Source organism: Chanodichthys erythropterus, chromosome 13 (assembly GCF_024489055.1).
Source record: "Chanodichthys erythropterus isolate Z2021 chromosome 13, ASM2448905v1, whole genome shotgun sequence".
Lineage (NCBI taxonomy): Eukaryota > Metazoa > Chordata > Actinopteri > Cypriniformes > Xenocyprididae > Chanodichthys > Chanodichthys erythropterus.
The window spans coordinates 2,407,563-2,426,207 of record NC_090233.1 but is presented as its reverse complement, the minus strand read 5'-3'; the positions used below and the strand labels follow the sequence as shown (position 1 = coordinate 2,426,207).

General features: G+C 40.8%; 1 protein-coding gene across 10 annotated transcripts in view; it reads left to right on the top strand.

Annotated features, from left to right (window-relative positions):
- The window catches only part of LOC137034441 (uncharacterized), a 40,134-nt gene that overhangs the window by 14,796 nt on the left and 6,693 nt on the right, over window positions 1–18,645 (top strand). For 9 of the 10 annotated variants that reach the window (XR_010896945.1, XR_010896944.1, XR_010896946.1 and 6 more), the window contains 5 exons: window positions 2,054–2,253; window positions 2,976–3,054; window positions 4,760–4,938; window positions 17,119–17,442; window positions 17,802–18,200. Coding sequence is in view for 7 of the 10 variants with exons in the window: in XM_067407344.1 (XP_067263445.1) it covers window positions 2,054–2,253; window positions 2,976–3,054; window positions 4,760–4,938; window positions 17,119–17,442; window positions 17,802–18,200 (1,181 nt within the window). In the remaining 3 variants the exon portion in view is untranslated. The remainder of the gene's footprint in view (window positions 1–2,053; window positions 2,254–2,975; window positions 3,055–4,759; window positions 4,939–17,118; window positions 17,443–17,801; window positions 18,201–18,645) is intronic. The other variant, XM_067407350.1, reaches the window with a different exon arrangement.

Genomic DNA, 18,645 nt, shown 5'->3' with positions numbered 1-18,645 from the left:
GGGGGCACTATGACACATCGTCTGAAAGAGTAAAGAATCTCCAGATCAAAACTAAAAAAAAAAAGCAGTAACAAGCGATAACATATGTAAGTAGATGCATATGTAAAATAACGCAATCAACATTAAAGGATTAGTTCATTTCAGAATTAAAATTTCCTGATAATTTACTCACCCCCATGTCATCCAAGATGTTTATGTCTTTCTTTCTTCAGTCGAAAAGAAATTCCAGGATTTTTCTCCATATAGTGGACTTCACCAGGTTCAAATTGCAGTTTCAATGCAGCTTCCACCGGCTCTACACTTTTTAACCATGCATTACGTAATCACGTTGGAAAGGTCACACATGACGTAGGCAAAAGTACCGTGGTAGGGCGAAAAACATCTAATTTTCTCCTCCAACAACTTCAACATCGTTGTTTTACCTTTTTTTTTTTGTAATGGCCGTTTGACTTAGTCTTTGCACGTTCGCTTTGTAGACACTGGATCAGTACTTTCGCCTACATCACACATGACCTTTCCAACGTGATTGCGTATTGCATGGCGTATCACAGAGCAGTGCAAGGTGAGCATTTGTGGTTAAAAAGTATATACATTTTTTTTTTTTTTTTAGAAAATGACCGATCATTTTACTAGACAAGAACATTATTCTTCGGCTGGGATCATGTAGAGCCCTTTGAAGCTGCAGTGAAACCTGTTGTACCCCAGTGGAGAAAAATCCTGGAATGTTTTCCTAAAAACTTTAATTTCTTTTCGACTGAAGAAAGAAAGACATAAACATCTTGGATGACAGGGGGGTGAGTAAATTATCAGAAAATTTTAATTCTGAAGTAATCCTATAAATCAAAACTGCCTAATGTTACTGAATGAAAAGACAACCCATGACAAGGTATAGAACTGTGCAAGCTTTAGGGATGTTGATGGACTCGTTCTACTTTATCTATGTTTTGATCATCATTCTGAATCCGATCTGGATGTAGTCTTTGACAAAAACACAATTTTATCAGCATTTTAGGGGCCAAGCACCGAAGGTGTTGTATCTATCTGTCGACGTGTTGTCAATTTCCTCTTTGCTCGCTTGTCGGACAAAGCAACAGTAACTAAGGGGGGGCGAGTCTTTGCGAAAGGCCAATTAGTTTACAACAATGATGGCTGTTGTTGAAGAACTGAGATGTGTAGATTCCGCCATCGTATCCGTTATAGAAGATATCGACAGTGCATTAATTTTAAAAGAGGAACAGAGGACCGCGATCAAGGCATTTGTCGATGGGAAAGATGTCTGCCATCCTTCCTACGGGATTCGGCAAAAGTTTGATTTATCAGCTGGCCCCGATGGTCGCTAAGAAGAGTTCTGTTGACAACTATGCGTCGCTCAACATACGTCACTTACTCTGTAGCTCTGATTGGTTGTAAGTCTATCCAATTGAGGCCTTTCCTGGATCGGTTGAAATACACCCCCATAATCAAAGCCCAATGGAGCAGTATCAGACTCATATTCGAACTAGAATTGAGTATGACCACGTCAGGCTAATAAAGTCATAATATATACATTGTATTTGAATTACTGTAAAGCATTTTGTCACTCTCGCGTGAACGTGAAGATGGGGCGAAATTGTGTCGGGTCGGCGAAGCTCAACTTGCAGGTGCTGTTTTTTGGCGTAGACGTGCCAGAGGGGGTTAGTGCTCGCCTCAAAACACACCACTACAAGTCAATTAACCATCGTAAGGACTTAGAAAACTATTTATGAAGGTAAAAAAAGTTACTTAGTTCTGCTTTAAGCTAGAATAAAACTTTTTTTTTTTTTTTTTGCTATTGTTTAAAAGCAGAGGCGCTCTGTTCTTTCTTTTGATATATTGCATGTTCAGATATTCGTACAACAAAATATTCTGGGGGCCATGACAGTTTTGTGAAAATTATTAAAAATGCTGCCGTTAACTGGCAACGTTTTTTAAAAACGCTGGCAGGGAAAGAGTTAAAAGCTTGGAAATTGGATCATGTTAAAATCTCAATCAATTAAACATCAATTATGGGCATTATTTTATAATTTGCCACAAGGTTAGCCAACTGCAGGCTCTGCTGTCGAGCGGGTCAGGAGTGGAGATGGGCCAAACGGCGTGCTTTGCTCTGAGCTGTTTAGCAAATGATGAAGACGGCCATGCTCTGCTGATGGAAAGCACTTCTGTCCCCGCTTTGCTGGATGGCCTTTTACAGCTGTTGCAGAGCCCGGAACCAGACAGTATCTGGTTTGCTGCTATGTAGGTTATTTGATTAACTTTACTTAGTGTTGTATGTAATGACTATCTAAGGAAATTATTTCAAAAAGTAGAAATAAAGATGTAACATATCAAGTAACACTTATTAATGGTAGTTGTTCTCTAGCAATAGACATTTTAAGCCAATATACATACGCATTCTGCCACTGTACTAAGCACATGAATATTTAATTTGACAGGAGTTTTGACTCAAAGCCCCCCCCCCCCCTCCTCCCATCCAACACAAAATTCGAAAGCTGCTTGTTTTTTATTATTATTATTATTATTATTAACAGAAACTTTTTTCATGAACAGAAGCCGTTGTAATTGTACATTGTTAATATAAATGTTGATGCATTAAGTATTGATATATTAAATTAATTAATTAACCATAATTCATTTTGTGATTCCAGAAATCTCAATAACTGTTATGGTCTTCAAACGAACAATAATTATTTTAATTGGTTGCGTTTTACATCTTGATTATATATATATAGCATTTTAATTTAGAGTAGAGTTTGGCTATTTTAATATATTTTATTGGGTTTAAATGGCTAATATATTTGCCACTGGTTTAGATGGTTGTCTGGTGGTACACAACTCACTCTAACATCCTAGGATAGCATTGTTTCATGTTACCTTAATGAGGGTGAACTATCCCTTAAAGGTAGTATTAAAGCCTTCATTCTCACTTTTTAAGACTCCACCCTCTTTCTTTTTAACAGGACAGTGCGAGTGCTGGTGTCCCGGCCAAGTGGAGTGGTTCCTGTCAGGATGCATTATCCTCTGCTTGACAAGCTAAAGGTTTCATGATCATTGTGTTCATAATATACAGTCGTGCTCAGAATTATTCATAACCTTGGTAAATATGACCAAAGAAGGCTGTGAAAATAAATCTGCATCATTAATACTTTTGATCTTGTATTTAAAAAATCTACAAAAATCCAACCTTTCATTGGAGAATAATAATTTTAAATGGGGGGGGGGGGGTGTGGAATCTCATTATGAGAGAAATGTTTTTCTCTAATATACACCTCTCCCAATTAATCATACCCTTTTATTCAATACTTTTTGCAACCTCCTTTTCCCAAGATAGCAGCTGTGAGTCGTCACCTATAATGCCTGATGAGTTTGGAGAACACTTGACAAGAGATCAGAGACCATTCCTTCATGCAGAATCTCTCCAGATCCTTCAGATTCCCAGCTCCATGTTGGTGCTTCTTCTCTTCGGTTCACTCCACTCATTTTCTTTAGGGTTCAGGTCAGGGGACTGGGATGGTCATGGCAGAAGCTTCATTTTGTACTCAGTGACACATTTTTGTGTTGATTTTGATGTATGTTTTGGATCATTGTCCTGATGGAAGATCCAACCACAGCCCATTATAGGACTTCTAACAGGGACAGTCAGGTTTAGATTTTTATCTGTTGGTATTTGATAGAATCCATGATGCCATGTATCTGATCAAGATGTCCAGGACCACAAGCAGAAAAATAGGCCCACAGCATTAAAGATACAGCAGTATATTTCATTGTACACATGGGGTACTTTTTATCCTGGCCCTGTGTGCACCAAACCCATCTTAAGTGTTTGCTGACCATAGGACCCATCCCGTTTGAAGTTCCAGTAGTGTCATTTACTTTTCAAATGTTCTTCATAGACAGATGAAGCAAAAAATTTAAAATTTAAAAAATTTAAAATTTAAAATTTCCCCCCATTTAAAGGTGCTACAGAGGATCTTTTCGTCGACTAAGAAACCAAAGACTGTTAGTGAGTTTTTGAAATGAGCGAATGCGTAAGAACAACCCCCCTCCTTCACAGCTCATTTCGAGGGAATGCCTCCCAAAACTCGTGCACGAGTATTGGAACACGAGTGTTTACCACCGGCATTCGCTGTGTCGTGTTAGTGGATTCATTATGTCGGACTCACAGCAGGTAACTCATAATCTGCAGTTGTTACTCCTGTCTCCTGACAAAAACATTGCATGCGGCGCCTGTGGAGTGTGGAAAGTTACTAGAGCGCGCAGCCGCGCACGTCTCTCACAAGGAACGTCATGGCAGTGATTGACAAGCCAGAGGGCCAATCCACGCACGTCTCTCACAAGGAACGTAATGACAGTGATTGACAAGCCAGAGGGCCAATCGCGTAAACGATTGGCTGATGTTTTTAAGGCCCTACCTCGTGCACAGATGATGTATATTAATATTATTCCTTTCAGTGCACCTAATAAATAGTCTTTTATCAATTAGTAAAGATAGTTTCAAGTAATATTGCAAAAATGTGTAAAACATCCTCTGTAGCACCTTTAAAATGATTATTCTCCAATGAAAGGTTGGATTTTTGTAGATAAAAGATCAAATGTATTAATGATGTAGATTTATTTTCACAGCCTTCTTTGGTCATATTTACCAAGGGTATGAATAATTTTGAGCACGACTGTATCTGTGTTGTATTGGTATATTGTGTATATGATAAATTTATGATCAAACTGTCATCTACTTTGTTGTCAGTTGCTCTCTATGTCGCCATCCACTGGGCCAGAACTGCAGGAGGAGGTCAACATGTGTCTCAGGAGACTGGAGTATTTATCCAAGCCACCTCCAGTGATGGTTACAAATCTTACATCCACGAGCTACACTGTATCATGGGAGAGGTGCGAGCCAGAGAGTGGCCTGGAGGTCATATACAGGTTACGCTTCCAATTTTTATTTTTTTATTTTTTTTTAATCATGCTGTACAACTCCACTCAACTACTTCTCCCCCAGTCTGACCATGGAGTGCTGCAGGAATGAGTCCTGAAACCCTAAAATGAGTTAGCATTTTTGTACTTCTGTTTCCATTGTCCCAAAGGTTTTGTTTAAATAAGGTCTGTAGATAAAGGAATACTCAAAACCCAGAACCCAAAAATACTCTCTCATCATTTACTCACCCTCATGCCATCCCTGATGTATGACATTCTATCTTCTGTGGAACATATAATGCAAGTGGATGGAACTGATGGAACTTTATAATAACAATATACTTATTGTTTACATACATGCTTTTGCTTTGTGCTTAGATTTAAAAAAATACCTGCATGTAATTACATCTGTAATTACACTATCGCCCCCTCCCTGTTACTTTAACCTGCCCTTAAACCTAACCATACCATGAAAACCATACCCATATCCCACCTCAATAGCAAGTGTTTTGCAATACAACACAATAAGTACATTGTACAGTGCACAGCATAAATGAGTACACCCCCTCTGAAACTTCTGAAAGTCAGCAATTACTCAATTACTTAGAAGACATGTTAGGGTTCTTTCGAGATATAATGTTCCAGCAAGTCTGCTTAATCAATTACCAAAGAAGCATGTCAAAATTTTTAGGAAAATAAGATTTTCTTATCAAGGTGATAAAATGTTGTATTGTATTGTATTGTATTGTATATCTTTATTATCCACCGAGGTGGAAAATTGTCTTTGGCTCACCAGCACATAAAATAACACAACAAAAACAGAAAACAACAAAAACAGAACAAAAAACAGACAAATTCACATTTCATAAAAATTACAATTCATGCCACTGTCATTTAATTTAAACAATTGCGGAATTGATAATTTTGATAGCGTTTGGAATGAATGATCGCCTAAACACATTTTTTTTCACAAGAGGTATTCTGTAGCGCCTACCTGATTTCAAGAGCTCAAATTGGCTAAAAAGAGGGTGAGAACTATCTGCAAGAATACTCCTCACCTTCTTCCTTGCCCTTTCAACATAAAGTTGTCCTAAGTCAAGTCAAGTCACCTTTATTTACAGTGGGTACGGAAAGTATTCAGACCCCCTTAAATTTTTCACTCTTTGTTATATTGCAGCCATTTGCTAAAACCATTTAACTTAATTTTTTTCCCTCATTAATGTACACACAGTACCCCATATTGACAGAAAAACACAGAATTGTTGACTGTGGCGACCAGGGCGGGCGAGAGCCGCGAGGGAACAGCGCGAGGCCGGTGACGCAAGTGATAACGTGCATCACCTGGGAGGCGCACCGGCCTTGATTCCCTCACGGAGGAGCTCCGGGAGCATAAAAGGAGGAGCGACTACAGTGAAGGAGGCTGGTGCTGGAGCCTTGTGAAAGGTGGGACGGAGACCCGGATGCCGTGCTACTGGGAAGAGGTGGGAGCGGAGGAGTCGCCACCATCCGCCGTGGGCCGGAGCCTGCTGCCGTCCGCCATGAAGGGGAGGAGCAGGGGACGGGGGACTCGCTGCCGGCTGCCCTCAGTCGGAGGAGCCATCGCCGGCCGCCAGGAGGCGGTCGAGGATCGGGCCGTCCACCGAGCGTCCAGTGCCACCGCATGGCACCGCGAAGAAGAGCCTCTTGGCAGGCTGAGGACCGAGCGGCAGTGTGTCGGGGAACCGGACTAAGAATTTTTTTTTTCTCTCTTTTTCCTCTCTCCCCTCTCTCGTCCTGTCGCTCCCCTTGCTTCCGTCTCCTTTCTCTTGTCTCGTCTGTCCTTACCCCCAGGTGCTGCGGCCGCCAAGACGGGCCCCGGGGGGGGGAGTAGAGCGCAGTCTCGGGAGTACCCCCCGGCCTGCGAGGGGCGATGGGGGTATGTGGCGACCAGGGCGGGCGAGAGCCGTGAGGGAACGGCGCGAGGCCGGTGACGCAAGTGATAACGAGCACCACCTGGGAGGCGCACCGGCCTTGATTCCCTCACGGAGGAGCTCCGGGAGCATAAAAGGAGGAGCGACTACATTGAAGGACGAGAGAGGACCAGGCCTGGACTTTACGTTGTGTTTTATTATGTTTGTGTGGCCGGCAGACGTCCGCGAGGGTCTGCCGGCATTACTTTCGTTTTGTTCTTTGTTTATTTTATATTAAAGTTTGGTTCAACGTTCGCTGGTTCCCGCCTCCTTCTTCCCACATCTACTAACCTCGTTACATTGACATTTTTGCAGATTTATTAAAAAAGAAAAACTGAAATATAACATGGTCCTAAGTATTCAGACCCTTTGCCCAGTATTTAGTAGAAGCACCCTTTTGATCACATACAGCCATGAGTCTTTTTGGGAAAGATGCAACAAGTTTTTCACACCTGGATTTGGGGATCGTCTGCCATTCCTCCTTGCAGATCCTCTCCAGTTCTGTCAGGTTGGATGGTAAACATTGGTGGACAGCCATTTTTAGGTCTCTCCAGAGATGCTCAATTGGGTTTAAGTCAGGGCTCTGGTTGGGCCATTCAAGAACAGTCACGGAGTTGTTGTGAAGCCACTCCTTCGTTATTTTAGCTGTGTGCTTAGGGTCATTGTCTTGTTGGAAGGTAAACCTTCGGCCCAGTCTGAGGTCCTGAGCACTCTGGAGAAGGTTTTCGTCCAGGATATCCCTGTACTTGGGCGCATTCATCTTTCCCTCGATTGCAACCAGTCGTCCTGTCCCTGCAGCTGAAAAACACCCCCACAGCATGATGCTGCCACCACCATGCTTCACTGTTGGGACTGTATTGGACAGGTGATGAGCAGTGCCTGGTTTTCTCCACACATACCGCTTAGAATTAAGGCCAAAAAGTTCCTAAAAAGTTCATCAGACCAGAGAATCTTATTTCTCACCATCTTGGAGTCCTTCAGGTTTTTTTTTAGCAAACTCTATGTGGGCTTTCATGTGTCTTGCACTGAGGAGAGGCTTACGTTGGGCCACTCTGCCACAAAGCCCCGACTGGTGGACGGCTGCAGTGATGGTTGACTTTCTACAACTTTCTCCCATCTCCCGACTGCATCTCTGGAGCTCAGCCACAATGATCTTTTGGATCGTCTTTGCCTCTCTCACCAAGGCTCCCCCGATAGCTCAGTTTGGCCGGACGGCCAGCTCTAGGAAGGATTCTGGTTGTCCCAAACGTCTTCCATTTAAGGATTATGGAGGCCACTGTGCTCTTAGGAACCTTAAGTGCAGCAGAATTTTTTTGTAACCTTGGCCAGATCTGTGCCTTGCCACAATTCTGTCTCTGAGCTCTTCAGGCAGCTCCTTTGACCTCATGATTCTCATTTGCTCTGACATGCACTGTGAGCTGTAAGGTCTTATATAGACAGTTGTGTGGCTTTCCTAATCAAGTCCAGTCAGTATAATCAAACACAGCTGGACTCAAATGAAGGTGTAGAACCATCTCAAGGATGATCAGAAGAAATGGACAGCACCTGAGTTAAATATATGAGTGTCACAGCAAAGGGTCTGAAAACTTAGGACCGTGATATTTCAGTTTTTCTTTTTTAATAAATCTGCAAAAATGTCAACAATTCTGTTTTTCTGTCAATATGGGGTGCTGTGTGTACATTATTGAGGAAAAAAATGAACTTAAATTATTTTAGCAAATGGCTGCAATATAACAAAGAGTGAAAAATTTAAGTAGGTCTGGATACTTTCCGTACCCACTGTATATAGCGCTTTTTACAATGTAGATTGTGTCAAAGCAGCTTTACATTGATAACTGGTACATTAAGCCTAGGTTCTTCTGTGGTCTGCCAACAGTTTTGCTTGCCATAGACACAATTCCTCTGAGCTTATTCTTAGATCTACAGTTTAAATGTTCAAACCAGGCAGGGATATGATAAGACAGTACACTCTCCACAATAGATTTGTAAACAAGTTCTAAAATATGCTGACTAATTCCAAGGCCACCAAGTTGTCTTAGAAGAAATAATCGCTGTGAACATCTTTTAAAGATCAGTTGCTCTCTCTATATATATATGTAATGTATATGTGTGTGTACTATGTACTTATTGTGTTGTATTGCAAAACACTTCTTTTTTTTTTTTTTTTAATGTAAGTACATAGTAGTTAAAGACTAATATAAATTGTGACCGAAGAAAGAGAGTCATATACATCTGGGATGAACAAGGAGGAGTAAAATTTTTTTGTGTGGGAAATATCTCCCTTTATGGCTTGAGTATGTAATACCCACTTGTGATTTTTAAGCTTTTTACATGTCTTGAAAAAGAACGTTGAAAACAAGTAGCTAAATGGGACTATAGAGGTTGTTCAGTTGCAGTCGCCCTGATGCAGTTTCAACATCATCATGCCAAACAGGAAAACTCATCTACTCCCTAGTCCACTTTTAGAGCCTTGTTGTGTTTATACTCACACTCCTTAGGTAAGTATAGAATATAAGTTAATATAACTCAAACTTTCCAGATTGAAAGAGTTAGTTATGTGGCGATCACATTTAGGCTTAGAATTTCATAAAAGTTGTGTTCATTTGTAAAGATTATCTTGATGAACAGTACATGTAAGAACCATAAACTTTTACTGGTCACAGATCTAATTTTCGCAATAATCCAAATACCAATGGAAAAATCTTAATGGCTTCTCATTAATACAACTGAATATATATACAGAACTGAAATGCAACTTCTGTAGCACCTGCAGTTCTGCAGATTCTTCTGAAGGATCCCAAATTTAAAAACAAGCAGCTTAAGTTGTCTTTAATAATTTGAGTGCCATATTTCAGTGCAGATTGTTTTGTGATTCTGTCACAATGTAATGCAGACATTGCAAAGAGGCTGCTATGGGGCACTGCAAACTATATTATAATTGTTTTTAACACAAAAAACATTGAATAACATAAGTGGAGATCTGGGGGAAGTGTATTCAAAAATGGTATGTGCCCCTTTTTAGGTTAACTTGATTCTATTTCGATTCATTGCTTAGATAAAGGTTGCACTATGCAGGATTTTCAAAAAAAAAAAAAAGAAAGTTGTCCTGTGCCTGTAATTTCTTGTTCCCTTTTGAAAGGGAACTTGCTCTGCGTTGATTACGCAATGGGGGAACGCCACACGTGACCCGGTTTCTTAAAGCAAAACTATTCAACAACTCCAATCCCTATTGGCCGGCGACAGCCTATGACGTAATAGGGCGCGACCCTGAAGTATAAAGGAGCGCCTGGAGAAACAGCCAGCATCTCTTCGTCTTTCGGTCCTGTTCTGTCTGATCGCTGCTATTTTGACTCCGGGATTCTGTATATGCCTTACAAACGTTCAAGAGAGTGTGTTTATCCGTGTCCCAGGGTTTGACACTTGATATACACAGTTTCTGGGCTTTTTCTGTCTGGAGAGGAGCACGCATAGACAGCGCTTGAGGGCGCTGTCTGTGTGTTTGTCTGTTGTTTACTGTTTGTCTGTTTGTCTGTTGTTTACTCCCTATCAGGATGCTCCATTCTCGTGTGGCACTTTTCCCTAGGGAACAGGTTGTAGCGTTGCCACATAAGGGGAAGCCAATTATAGCATAGATTGCCAATAATAATAATACATTGATTATTATATGTAAATAGCTTCCCCCTGTATGTTGCTTTCTCCCTTTATATGTTGTCTGTGTTTGACCCAGATTGATATTCCCGCGAGTGTCTGCTCCCGCGAGATTCCGCTCGCGCTCCGTAGTCACGTGGCGTTTTGTCACCTCGGCGGGATGTTTTCCTATGTTTTTTCTATATAGGGTACCGGCACGCCGGCGTTTAGAGACGCGTCTTTTCTAAACACAAATCTTTTTCCCCTTGCCTTGTTTTTCCGACTGTTTTTGTGCTGTGCTGTTTTCTCGCCATCTCTTGTGGAGTATATTGTTTTTTTTTCGGATTACTCGCCCAAGAGGACTCAAAACAGTTGGATTTTAACTTACCTGTAGGATCCTGCTCACGGACTGGTTGTTTTCCCGGTGAGACTGCTCCTATATAAACTTTTCAACGCGCTGGACTCTCGAGACTATGTTGACACATATGCACACACACATTTTTTTTATATTGGATGTTTAATGTGTTTTTTTTTTGTGGTGTACACTGAGTGAATTGTAAATACATTTGGGTTTATTGTTGACATTGGTCTCCGGTTATATTTCTTTTTTTCCCCTGCTGTTTAAGAGGCATAAACGTTCCCTTTATTTAGTGTAACTTCCTGACATATTAACTGGAGTGTTACAAGGTGTCTGCATCTGTGCCTGGTGATTCTGGCCCCATTTGTGCTGAGGCAATACGGCGGCTGCAATCATAGGGCTCGCAATTGAGCTCGTTGGGAGGTTTGAGAAAGTTGTCTCTCTCTCAGCTTCCCCGGGGCTGACAAGGATGACTGGATGACGATGACGTTCCTGTTTGACGTCATCGCGTCCGGCGGCAAGCGCTCCTCTGGCTGTGTATGTGGAGCTGCTGTGTGTTTGGGGCGCGCTTCTCGGCGGGCTGCAGCTGCCGTGAGAGCACATTAAGAAAGGGGCCGCGTGCGGACGGCTTGACGAGCGGTTCCTTTCTGTCCATGAATGCTGCAGCTTCCATGACTTTCCATTCCTTTCTGATCTCCGCGTTTGAGATCGGGAGGGCATGTAAAAACCCCTAGCCGTCCAGATTTTTATCTGAACCCAGACAGACGGGAGGAGGAAGAAGTGAGAGTGAGATGGGTGATCGATTGTAAACACCATTTACAACACAGCGTTTATAATCGATTCCCCAGCTACATAGGGCGATTTTTATCTACCCTCTCCTCCTCTTCTTTCACCTCCTGTATATATATGTCTTTGAGCCGCAGGAGGGTCTATATGTGTTTAAAATAAGACCTTATTTTCCTGTATAGTTTTCTGAGCATGTAGTCAGGAAAAAGTAAGGGATTTTTGGGTAATCTGAAGTTGATAGGCTGGCTAGTATATATTGTGCAGGCCACAAAATGGCCGCCTCTTAGCCACCTGTTGTTTAGAGTAGCTTCTCATCTGCTGTTTTCTAGAGTAGTTTGAGTTAGCACTCGTCACTTCAGTTAATATGTATGTTTAGGTCAGCCTTAATCGGCCGCCTGACATTGTTTGCTTGTGAACTTCACTTTCTTTCTCTTATCCATGAGATTTGGAGGTGAAGCCCAGGCTTCACTAGGCTTGTGGCCCTGTAAGAAGGCCCGTAGCTTAGCGGCCAGGCTAGAGCTAGGTTAGGTGTGTTATTTACATACAGGTGCTGGTCATATAATTAGAATATCATGAAAAAGTTCATTTTTTTATTGTAAATTATTTTAAAAAATGAAACTTTCATTTATACTAGATTCCCTACAGGTAAAGAAAAACATTTCAAAAGTCTTTTTTTTTTTAAATTTGTTGATTAGAGCATACAGCTAATGAAAGTCCAAAATCCAGTATCTCAAAATATTAGAATATTTACATTTGAGTTTCATTAAATGACCATCCCTACAGTATAAATTCCGGGTATCTCTTGTCCTTTGAAACCACACTAATGGGGAAGACTGCTGACTTGGCATTGGTCCAGGAGACAATCATTGACACCCTCCACAAAGAGAGTAAGTCACAGATGGTCATTACTGAATGTGGTGGCTGTTTACAGAGTGATGTATCAAAGCATATTAAATGCAAAGTTGACTAGAAGGAAGAAATTGGGTAGGCAAAGGTGCACAAGCAACAGGGATGACCGCAAGCTTGAGAATCCTGTCAAGTACAGCCGATTCAGACACTTGGGAGAGCTTCACAATGAGTCAAATGAAGCCGGAGTCAGCGCATCAAGAGTCACCACACTCAGACATCTTCAGGAAAAGGACTACCAAGCCACTTCTGAAACAACGTCAGAAGCATCTTACCTGGGCTAAGGAGAAAAAGAACTGTACAGTGAACAGTGGTCGAAAGTCCTCTTAAAAGTAAATTTTGCATTTCATGTTGAAATCATGGTCCCAGAGTCTGAAGGAAGACTGGAGAGGCACAGAATCCAAGCTGCTTGAAGTCTAGTGGGAAGTTTCTGAAGTTAGTAATGATTTGGGGGGCTGTGACATCTGCTGGTGTTGGTCCATTGTGTTTTATCAAGTGCAAAGTCAATGCAGCCATCTTCCAGGAGATTTTGGAGTACTTTATGCTTCCATCTGCTGACAAGCTTTATGGAGATGCTGATTTCCTTTTCCAGCAGGACTTTAGCACCTGCCCACAGTGCAAAAACCACTTCCAAGTGGTTTGCTGACCATGATATTACTGTGTTTTATTGGCCAGCCAACATGCCTGACCCCTGAATCTATGGGATATTTTCAAGAGAAAGATGAGAAACAGTCGATCCAACAATATACAGATGATCTGAAGGCTCATTAGTGCCTCAGCAGTGCCACAGGCTGATCACTTCCATGTCACACTTCACTGATGCTGTAATTTGTGCTAGGAGCAAGTCATTTGCTGTAATATGTGCTGCCGACCAAGTATTGAGTGTACAAATGAACATACTTTAAAGAACTTGAACTTTTCTGTTTTGAAAATCCATTTTTTGATTGATCTAAGGAAATATTCTAATATTTTGAGATACTGGATTTTGGACTTTCATGAGCTGTATGCTCTAATCATCAAAATTAAAAAAAAAAAAAAAACTTTTGAAATGTTTTACTTTACATGTAGGGAATCTAGAATATATGAAAGTTTCATTTTTAAAAATAATTTACAATAAAAAAATGAACTTTTTCACGATATTCTAATTATATGACCAGCACCTGTATAACCCTATGTATACTATCCCTTGTCAGGTTGTATAGTCCCTTGTTCTGGCCTCCTCCTGAGGGAGTTGTTAGGCTGTATGCCCATTATCCCCTTGTTTTGTAGGTGCAGTTGGTGAGTTTAACAGCTAGGTTGTAGACTGTTTTTAGACTTCCTGATGCTGTTATCTCAGGTGGTAGGCCCTTATCTTTGCGTAGATAAGTCATGCTGTGTGTGCTAGGCCCCACTTTCTAGAACTTTTATGCTATGGAAAATGTGTTTTTTCCTCTGAGCCACTTGTTTTCTTTAATCAAGTGTGAGTTGACGTTGCTAGTGTTTAGCATCCTTCCTCTATGGCTCAATACAGATTTGACAATCTGTATGGAAAGAATTATTTTCCTCTTTGAAAATAGCATATACATCAAAGCACTGCATTTGCTTTGAAGTTCTAGACTTTTGCCCTACATTGTATGTGAGCTTATTTATGCTGCCACAGGTTAGCGCCTGTTCTCATAATAGCAGGATTTTTCATGTAGCTGCTATTGGAGACATTGGTGACCTAATATTCCCCATTAGTAGGTTTATTGGTGTTACTGAGTGCATCACCTGTTGGATTGCATACTCAGGGTAGTATAGAACCACTTTTTGAGAAAAGCTGGTTTCTATTAGCTCCCTTTTGTGATCTTGTTAACAGCTATATTGCATATAACTTTGATTGTAGGCTCTTATGGTAAAATAATTAGCCTCCTTTTAGTTAGCAATTGTATTTTTAACAAGTGCTGTTAATTGATCATAGTTTGCTCACATAGTTTACACTGCCACAGGCTTTTGCTACGTGTCCGTTTGAGGTAGTAGGCCATATAGGCCTCCCTTAGACCATGTTGGCATTATTTGGTTCCCTTTAGTCACATATGATTTAGGGTACATTGCCTGTTGGAATGTGTAGCCTAGCTCAGGTTGCAGTTAGCTTCCCACAGCTATTGTTGGGTTAGAGCTGGTTCCCTGTAGCTTGGTTCCCTTAATTTCACGAGCTGAAGCCACATGTCATTGGAATGATAGGCCCCAACAGGCCTCCTTTCTAGTTCACATGTTGGCACAGTTTGCGTTTTTACTCTCAATAGGCTGAACGTCACTTGTCGCTGAGATTGTAGGCCCCGCGGGGCCTCCTTTTTAGTTGACTTGTTGGCAGGATGCCTAGGAATCCGTGAACCTATACCACCATCAGCCACACCCCACTTCTGTTGAGTAGGCCTTAAGCAGGCCTCTCGTGGAGTATGTGGCGTAATATGCATTCCTTCTCTCAGTACTATGCGTGAAAGGTTTTCCACTGAATGCATGGCCGGTTGGTTGGTATGGTCCTGGACTGGCTGATGCCATGTGTTTACTAGGGTAGGCCCTAATAAGGGCCTTTTTGTTTACATTACACAGTGTGTGCTTATATGGACAAACGGGCTGAACGCCACTTGTTGCTGAACTTGGAGGCCCCATAAGGTCTCCTTTTTAGCTGACATGCTGGCAGGATGCTTGTGAACCAATACAATACAGACTGAAGCCACGTGTCATTGAATCGTAGGCCCCTTCAGGCCTCCTTTTTAGTTTACATGTTGGCACAGTTTGTGTTTTTACTCTCAATAGGCTGAACGCCACTTGTCGCTGAGATTGTAGGCCCCGTGGGGCCTCCTTTTTAGTTGACTTGTTGGCAGGATGCTTTGGGAACCATGCCACCTAACGGCTATGCCCCACCCTGACGGATAGACCCTAATCAGGCCTGTTCACGTTGGGTGGCAGCGTTTTATGTATTTCTTCTGAGGAGGTGTCTATATTAAATACATGGCCTACTGATGCCATATGTTTACCAAGGTAGGCCTCCTTTCGGCATCCGGTGTAGCATTTGGAGTTCAGCTAAGTACTCCTCTCGCTGTGAGAGTTTATGGTGTTTTTAATGAGTACTTTGATTGGCTAGCCCCTCAGGGTGTATGCTGTGGTGAAACCTTACTGAGTTTAGGTTAAACTACATCCGTCTCCTTGAGTCTGATCTGTATTCTAGCTGAGCTAATAGCCACCTAGCTTGTAGGGTGGATCTATTATATGCTCCTAGACTATTTTTCTGCTAGACAGGTAAGACATTTTAATGGTTTGCTGAGTAATAAGGTAACAGTAGCACACGTTTTCGCTTAATCCATACGGTTTTGGATAATGATAATACACACTACATAGACGTAGTCAGGCAACGTGGATGTTTTTAACATTAACAATTTGAGAACAAAGGATAACAATAATAATTTGCACCATTGGTTGTGTGATTTATTGTAAAACTTTTTTCAGTTGGTCAGAACAAAAGTGGATGACTTACTTCAGATGACATTTTCCAGTAATATTTTTTATTTTGGACATACATACAAGACATAGCATCTGTAAATACAATGTACAGTGAAGATCCACACTTGTGCGGTGACTGACAGCCCCCACATATAGCTGCAACGCAAAACATTAGATTCATCTGCGCTGAGGAGCTACATCGATGCACAAACAAAGATGATAATTCCGCAAATCACTGCAATTGCAGGTTTTTTAAAACAGAGATGGAGATAAAGAGGCAAAACATACGGACTGCAGCTTTAAAAATAAAGATATCTGATCATAAAGATATTTATATTATAAATAAAATGTTTATATTATTTTTTTATGAACAAATCTAAATTAACAAATTTCAAATCATTTTTTATTTATTTTGTGTATTCAATGCACTAATGCAGTTTTGCATCATGGTTACGCAATTACGTCATCACGCAATGACATCACAATGTTATTTAGCAACATTTAGCAACAAATTGACCCACCTTTAACAACTTCCCCTGAAAATTAGTTGGCAACACTGGTTGAGGCAAGACTTTATCTTCTGTGTCTGAAGCTCGGGAAGCTCCACTAAGTTGTCGTGTCTCAACAAAAAAAACTATTTTCTAATGTTGCTATTGCCTTATTGACTGCTATCTGTAACTCCAGTCATATTATTAGACATTGTAATTGCGTTTTTATGATGACATAATTATTAACTAGCTAGACAGATGACTAAATGTAATTTACGAGTGAGTTTGGCCATCTTCAAACTATTAGCACAACTGTTCTTTCATATAAACAAAAAATGCTGTGTATGTATGATAAACACAATGTTTGCAAAATAGCTCATCACTCATCTTCCAGCAGGTAGTTTCTTAAATCAGTTGGGTTACTTGTGCAACTGATATATCAGGGAAGAGGGCTTGCACTTCTGGCGGTGTTCAACCTGCGAGGAGGGGCCAAGTTTGAATGTTTTGTTTACAAGCAGTTACTGAAAATCCTGCACAGTGTATCTTTAATAATTTTACATCCACCTATTTTAATATGATTATTTTTTCTTAATATGATTATTATTTTCCATAGTCTCTTTGACAGAGATGAAATGCTGTACCAAGGCCTGTTGTGTCAGGTGACCTTACCTGTTTCTCCCCACCAATCTATGGAGCCCCTCTCCCTACTGCTCAACCTGTCTACACCTGATGGTGACATTAGTCCTTTCAGTGAACCTGTTGTTATTACTCCTGAGCAACTGGGCTTTAGACTTAAACCTCCAAGAGAGCTCTGTGTGATTTGCTCTACAGCTACACATGTACGCCTTTGCTGGATAGAGCCAGAAGGAAGAGTCAAACCCAAATCATACCAGATCTACTGTAATGACACACTGGTGAAGACCACCACTCTACTGGGGTGGGTCAGACTAGTTTTTCATTATAACATGTTAAAGGTGAAGTGTGTCAACTCATGTGTGTCACAAATCAATTCACAGAGGATAATACCACGTTTTACCCATTTTTCTTGTTGACATTTTATTCTACATATGAGGTTTTACTCCTAAAAACCTCATATTATGGAATTAAAATGAGTTTGGTTTTTTGTATGTTTTTTACATTTAAATCACACACTTCACCTTTAAGTTGCATTGTTTATTTTATAACAAAATGATGTTCAAAAAACGTGTGTGCTGCATGATGGTTTTGTTTATTTTACTGTAATCATCAATATAGTCTTGCAATGTTACTGCAGTGTAATTGTATTTTGACTAACAGGGCTACAGTGAATGGTTTATCTCCTGCTACCTGCTATAAACTAAGTGTGAGTTCACTCGGTCAAGGGGACGCAGAGAGTCCTAGAGCAGTAACTGAGGTGAGAACAGCAGACGATCAGGATCATGCTCCTTCTGCTCTGACTGTAGTTGTCCTGGGACGGCACAAACTGCAGATAAAATGGGGAGTTCCAGTTGCTCCTTTGGGGAGACTCTTCAAATACGAGCTAAATATGAATGGGTGTGTGGTGTACATGGGTACAGAGAGGGCATACACTGCTCGCAGCCTGTCTGCCAACACAGCATACACCTGCACTGTGACAGCCATTACCTCTAAGGGGCGCTGCCAGAGTAGTCCGGTCACAAAGAAGACAGCACGGGATGAATACCTGCACTCAAGCAGGTGAATTAGGAAGAAAACCATAACATCACAAAAGGGCTAAGATAATTCTATTTTCCTTCTTTTGAATACTTTATGATTAGGGCTGTGAAAGTTATGTGAGATTTAATGTATTCCCTAAAAGAAGCAACTAATTTAATGCAAAATACATGTCAACTGTTAATATTTTTTTTTTTAACCAAGTTAATTGAAAAGAGGGGCTTAAACTTAAATAGCTTAAATAGGTCAAAATTAAATATTATAAGCTGCTGTATTTTACATTTATTTTACATTAGGTTTGCACTAAACCAAATTAACCCTGTAAAGCCTGATCTATGAAATAATAGTCTGAAATTATATTATTTTAAACGGAACAGTTTAGTGAACACAAAAAAATATATGTAAGTATTTGTTGAGTATCATATTTGATACATCAGACTTTTGTGGCTCATATAGTATGATATAGGAG